Source organism: Trypanosoma equiperdum (assembly GCF_001457755.1).
Source record: "Trypanosoma equiperdum strain OVI genome assembly, contig: ctg_581, whole genome shotgun sequence".
In the NCBI taxonomy this organism is placed as follows: domain Eukaryota; phylum Euglenozoa; class Kinetoplastea; order Trypanosomatida; family Trypanosomatidae; genus Trypanosoma; species Trypanosoma equiperdum.
The window spans coordinates 36,224-42,021 of record NW_027124511.1 but is presented as its reverse complement, the minus strand read 5'-3'; the positions used below and the strand labels follow the sequence as shown (position 1 = coordinate 42,021).

Sequence of the window (5,798 nt, the reverse complement as noted above, 5' to 3'; positions counted from 1 at the left end):
TACCCAAGTCCAAGGGTGGATTAACAAACCACCGAAGAGTCCGGCACCCGAATGTAACTCCACGGCAACTGTACCCAATGAGTGCAATAGTGCATTTGAAGAAGGGAAGAGAAGCGTCCGGAGTTCGGAAAGACAGAAGGACACAACTTCCACCCAAAAATCGGGAATGTGATCACACAACGAAATCGAGGGGCGAATCCACAACGCACCACAAGCAAGAGCACAGAACTCGAGACATCGCGGTAGCATTAGGGAAGAGACAAGGACCCCTCGCCACTGAGGGAGCGAGACGGAAGCAAGCACAGATGCGGCCACGTTTCCGAAAGCAAATCGGGTGAGCAACGTGATGGACCTCTCCTTCACTGGAGACAACACCCCCTGCCTTCCCCTCTCTTCCACATCACCGGCCAGCAGCAGATTAGTGCGGATGATACTGCTGATGGCATGCTGCCAAGTGTTATCACATTTTTACCCGTTGTTTATATTAACAAAGCACTCTCAAATTGTTTAGGCCTTTAATCCTCTTCCACCGCGTGGCAGTTGCCATGATACCAGTTCATGCGCTGAGGCAGCTGCGTAGTAGGGTCGTATTCGTTGGGCTTCCGCACAGGCATTCGCGAACTGACTCTTATGCCACGAAACGCCCATACACACCGAAACTGCAGGAGACATTCTGTTGCTGCTAGCCCCACGGTGGATGATGGGCCATCTCACACTCCCACAACTGTGCCTTAATGTACAACACGGAAAGTACAGCAAGAAGACGCAGCGGCCACCAACTCTTTCGCAACGTTGCGTAACCACGTTGATATCCTCTCGGATCAGCAGAAAACTTTCGCCCGCTGATTGCCCGACCTACACCTCAACATTGTTATCGGCGGAAGGAAGCACCACCGAGAATCTCAAATATAATCACCGTGGTCCCACCACCACTTTCAGCGCTACAGCTTCTAATCCCATCATCTTTCCCAATTAATATCCCCCTTACTCAAATATGCATCCCCCTGGGGCATGCCATCGTAATAGATAATATAAACCTTACCCCTCCACATCAGAAATGGAGGCATCATCCAAGTTATATCCCATGTTACAACCCACCCTCCTCATCCTCACAGGACATATCGTTTGTTATCCAACCAGCAAGAGCGCAATATTCTCTCATGTCCCCCTTTTGTTTCTGGTCAGTCCAACAGTTGCAAAACTAACAAATTTCGACCCCGTATTCTTGTGGTCGAGGAATGGAACAAAGCATATGCAACGCTCACTGAAAGCGGCATGACGCCACACTAGAGAAACTATACCAGCATCGATAGTAGTCAAACACTGGGTGGGATAATAACAGCCAACATGTGCATCCAAATAACCCTTTTTCCTCCTATGCAAACCTAAATCAGCCAACAGAAAACAAGAGGCAGCGCAATGATAACAAAGGAAGGTTAGGGGGCACCACCTGTACATAACGAGAGCAGCAGCAAGCAACGGTAAAGGAAGGAGGTTGTGATGCTGCCAAATAGTTGGGAGCACTCAACAGCAGAAAATAAAACAAGAAAAGGTAAACAAAATGAAACGGTAAGAAAATGAAGAAAATAATAAGTAAGGTGCTCTGGAAGAAAATAAATATAATATGTAGAGTACAACATTATGACTAAAGAACGAAACTACGAGAAAATAAAACACCATTGACATGGAGGAAAGTTAGACATCAAAAGAAAAGCACCAGCGGCCACACAGTGCGAGCACACGGGTAAGCTGAGTTTGCGTCTATTTGCACAATACGTGCTTTGACTTCCAAAGACGGACACAAGTGCGCGCTGATTTCATGAGTGAGGAACGAAGTGGTGTTGCAGATTTATAACAAAAGTCACAGAGGAGAAATAATAGGGTGGTAATATAAAAAAATAAAAGGGTAAGTTACGGCACCAAGAGTGACTTTTCACAATTTCTCGGGAAGGATAAATTAAAAGAACAATGCTCCGTACAACAATGTTGGAGTGCTGATGCAACAAAAACAACATATTCATGCGTTTGTTAAGAGAGAAAAGTAATAAGAATTCATTTTCAATATTATTGCACGGCCCACCTGACATTAGTGCCAACGATACGAGCCGCGTCAGGACCTCTTGGGCGCGATCCCGTTGCCCTCCGCATTGGGTGTCACATCGCTGTCCCCTTCACAGACAGTTTCTTTCCCCTCAGGGGAAACATCAGCCGCCACCTTCCTCACGGGTTTGCCGTCTCCATCCAACTCCTCGTCCATGCGAGCATCGGGGAGAAGAGTAAAGATGAGAGGGATCTGAATGCACGGTGCCACGAAGCCGGAAATGAGCACAAGCCACTTTACATTGGCGAAGTCACATGGCACCAGTGTTTTCACAGGCAGAGCATATTCCATTATAACTGACCCAAGGGAACTACCCACCGTGCTACCGAAATTGCTCGATGCAGCAAGAATAGCGTACACAGTACTCTCGCTTCCACGAGGACACAACCGTGAAAGAATAATGGTTAACGGCATCCAGTTCATCATCCCGATCACAGGAGATATGACGAGATCGCAGCAGAAGTAAATCAAGTAGTCACTGACGTATGGCCGGTTCCATCGCATCACTATAATGAAGTCGAAGATGTTGGAGACGATGAGGAACACCAGTGTCAAGAAGTAAGTCATCCGATAAGTCTTTTTTGAAAGGAAGTAATTGAACAGCACGACACCCAGAGCTGAAGTGACACTTCCAACTGTTCCACCAACAGTCTGCAGGAAAAAAAGACTGAAGTGAGGTCCACCCGGATTGCAATCGGGTCCGCTCAGGAAGAACGGGGTGACAGCACCACCAAAAAATAACGTAGACGCATTGTTCAAGTAACTGAACAGATTCACCTTCGCGACCGCCCACGACAGCGCATAGAAATTGAAAGAGCAGTGCCCCACGGAAACGACAGCCGCGGCAATGAGTAAATGCAGCCTCGATCCAAACAAGGAGGTTATGGCAACACCAACAACAAAGAATGCTATTAGCACGCTGTATATTGTCTCACGCTTGTTGCGCTCAAGGACCTCTTCGTTCATCTGGAACACACCGCAGCAGCACTCACGAGGCTCCCTGAACACAAATGGCTTCACAGCTGCCTCACCGCCGTCAGCGTTAGGCCCCGCCACCGGCTCGCTGTTTGTCACTTGGCGCTCCACCATCCCACCATTTACGTCAATTGGATCATTGTCATCAGCCACCGGAGGGGTGTCCTTAGCCTCTTTTAACTTCTGCTCGTGGAGCACATGGGCATCGATGTACCGCTCCTCACGGTTGGGCAGTTCACCAAACCAATTGAACAGGAAGAATGGTGCCACCAGCAGCTGGACAGCGCTACCTATCATGGGAGATATCTGCGGTATGCCAGCGTCACCCAAAGGACCAACAATAACGGAAACAAAGAGACCAGCCAGGATAATGAACCACCAAACCCAACTCACCAGAGCAGGCCCTGGACCAGGCACACGGCGCATCATCCGGCTGTATAGTCCCTGCGATAGAATGTCCGTACATGCCCTGCTGAGCCCAGAGAAGAAGAGGAACACGGAAGCAATTGCTGCACTCGATGGCTGCGCTGGGAGCAGAGCAAAGCCAAGGGAGAATGCGGGACCGACGAGATTCGCCACAAACATGTACCACCGTTTGGTATAACCGAAGAACGGGAATATGTCGCTGATAGCAGCCAAAAGAGGCTTCACAGACCACCCCATGCCGGCGATGTTAGTTAGCCGCTGGTAGACAAGACCCTCAACACCGAAACGGTTCAAAAACATCGCAATAATGGATCCACCAACAAGTCCGTTGGCAAGACCCTTACACAAGAAATACGATAATCCAATGGAAAGCACGGGCTTAGGACCATAGCCCTCAGCTGCCTCCCCGAACAAGGGGATGTGCCGAAGACACGGAACCTTGTTGAACAGGGCCCGTGCCTCGGGGTGCACAAACGTTGCCTCCTTAGATTCCTCACTGTGTAGCTCAGCGACGAGTACGGCATCACCACCCCGCGCATCGAACGAACCATCTTCCTGTCGACCCATCGTCAGCTTTTATGACCAATGCTTAGCTAACATTCACGAGCCACACACAAAACAATACGAAAAACAAAGAGGTGAGAAGATATGTTGAGGAATCAAATAATAAAAGAAACGCACACACGAACCACAGGGCACCAACGTTTCAACAACACCGTGCCTCAGCATAACTATGGCACACCAAAACCTCGCACACACAAATACACAAACACGTACTTGCGCATCGGGACATCAACCAACTCTGCGAAGTTAACATTAGAGTCGATTTCCACAGCCCCTTCCTGTCTCCAGAGGGTCCTTACAGCAACCATGATTAAACGACAAAGCGTCCCTCCACAGATATAGGGAAAATTAGGTAAATATCTGCAGTAGTCCATTTATAGCACGTTCATTCTTCACATGTCAGTTAGTGGGGGAAAGGTAACATGTACGTGACGGCCGGTCCTATTATCAAGAAGTAATAGAAAAGGCACTACATACGCGTAGCCACACAACTCATGATGTGAGGATATGCAACAACACTATGATTAGCAAAAATGATACAGGCATTCGCGAACTGACTCTTATGCCACGAAACGCCCATACACACCGAAACTGCAGGAGACATTCTGTTGCTGCTAGCCCCACGGTGGATGATGGGCCATCTCACACTCCCACAACTGTGCCTTGATGTACAACACAGTCTTGCCAGCTAATTTCATTGATCTTTATAGGGGATAGAGGACTGTTTTTCGGTATGAATACTAATGTTATGATATCTTCGAGTTTGTTATCTGAATAATCTATGATCTCATTTCCTGTTGCGGAATAGGAAAGTACCAACCAACGCCATAATGTACCTACGCATTACAAGAATTTATTCCATGTTTAACTTCAGTGTCGTTCTCGGGCGCACTTAAGCATTCTTGCCGTTGCCGAGTATTCGCCAAATGTAATGTGTTTGAAGTGCCTTCTCTCCCCCCTCTTAAGCTCCTTACTAGTACATGTTTTGTGGCTTTGACTGTGATGTGATTCATGGGGGGCTGTTCTTCAATTCTGTTCAGTTTCTGGTGGCATGCAGGTGTTTTTCCAGGTATGTATTGCTTATCACCTCAGTTGCTCCTACCAATGGAACGCAAATGTGCGTTGCCTTTCAGTGTTATAGATGTGTCTGTCAGATTGCATGACACGTATGTGCTACTTTATGAACATCTCCTTTTGAAATCCGTTGGCTCCAGCACCGCTATCACCACGTCTCTTTGTAAAATGCATCATGTAGGCTCCATCCACATGACCTCCATTGTTCACTTCCCCACCACCACCCAACCCCCTCCCTTCACCTTTGGATGTCACCGTCCCCTATTGGTTAATGGATGCATCCGTCAGTAGTGGTTTTGTGACTGCCAGAGTTGGGGTGGTTTGACGGGGGTACTCTTCATTGCATCAATCCACTTTCAGCCAACCATCGATTTGTGAGGAGGTGATTCCGCTGGATCTTTGTCCTTTCATGCACTGCGCTGAAGTTGTGAGAACTGCTGAAGCATCATCCTCAAAAAAGAAGTGGCATGTAAAAGCTGATCCCGATCGCGCACCTGCGCTGCAGATCTCGACCGACGTGAAGCTACCTAATTCTTTCACCGTGGGCCTTCCAAGGGGTGTCGATCCACTGAGCGTTCCTGCCTTTTTTTTTTTCTTCCACTCAAAGGAACTGGACCTCTTGTGGTTAAACAGCTCCAGGAGAAGTCACAGCCCTTTA

The 5,798-nt window shown here is 48.1% G+C and overlaps 4 protein-coding genes and 1 pseudogene across 5 annotated transcripts; 4 read left to right on the top strand and 1 right to left on the bottom strand.

The window, feature by feature from the left end:
• Positions 1–697: 697 nt before the first annotated feature.
• On the top strand, positions 698–976 carry TEOVI_000265300 (uncharacterized protein; the record flags this gene model as incomplete). Its single annotated transcript, XM_067225691.1, has 1 exon — positions 698–976. The coding sequence occupies one exon, from the start codon at positions 698–700 to the stop codon at positions 974–976; it is 279 nt and encodes a 92-aa protein (XP_067081792.1).
• Positions 977–2,110: 1,134 nt separating this feature from the next.
• Positions 2,111–4,069, bottom strand: TEOVI_000265200 (folate transporter, putative; the record flags this gene model as incomplete). The annotated part of the gene is made up of 1 exon (XM_067225690.1): positions 2,111–4,069. One exon carries the CDS (start codon positions 4,067–4,069, stop codon positions 2,111–2,113), a length of 1,959 nt encoding a protein of 652 aa, XP_067081791.1.
• Positions 4,070–4,150: 81 nt separating this feature from the next.
• Positions 4,151–4,408, top strand: TEOVI_000265100 (uncharacterized protein; the record flags this gene model as incomplete). The annotated part of the gene is made up of 1 exon (XM_067225689.1): positions 4,151–4,408. The coding sequence occupies one exon, from the start codon at positions 4,151–4,153 to the stop codon at positions 4,406–4,408; it is 258 nt and encodes an 85-aa protein (XP_067081790.1).
• Positions 4,409–5,077: 669 nt separating this feature from the next.
• On the top strand, positions 5,078–5,431 carry TEOVI_000265000 (uncharacterized protein; the record flags this gene model as incomplete). Its single annotated transcript, XM_067225688.1, has 1 exon — positions 5,078–5,431. The coding sequence occupies one exon, from the start codon at positions 5,078–5,080 to the stop codon at positions 5,429–5,431; it is 354 nt and encodes a 117-aa protein (XP_067081789.1).
• A 118-nt stretch (positions 5,432–5,549) lies between these two features.
• On the top strand, positions 5,550–5,769 carry TEOVI_000264900:pseudogene (annotated as a pseudogene). The gene is given in 2 exon segments: positions 5,550–5,732; positions 5,734–5,769. Coding segments are annotated over 2 exon segments (219 nt in total).
• The last annotated feature ends 29 nt before the right edge of the window (positions 5,770–5,798 follow it).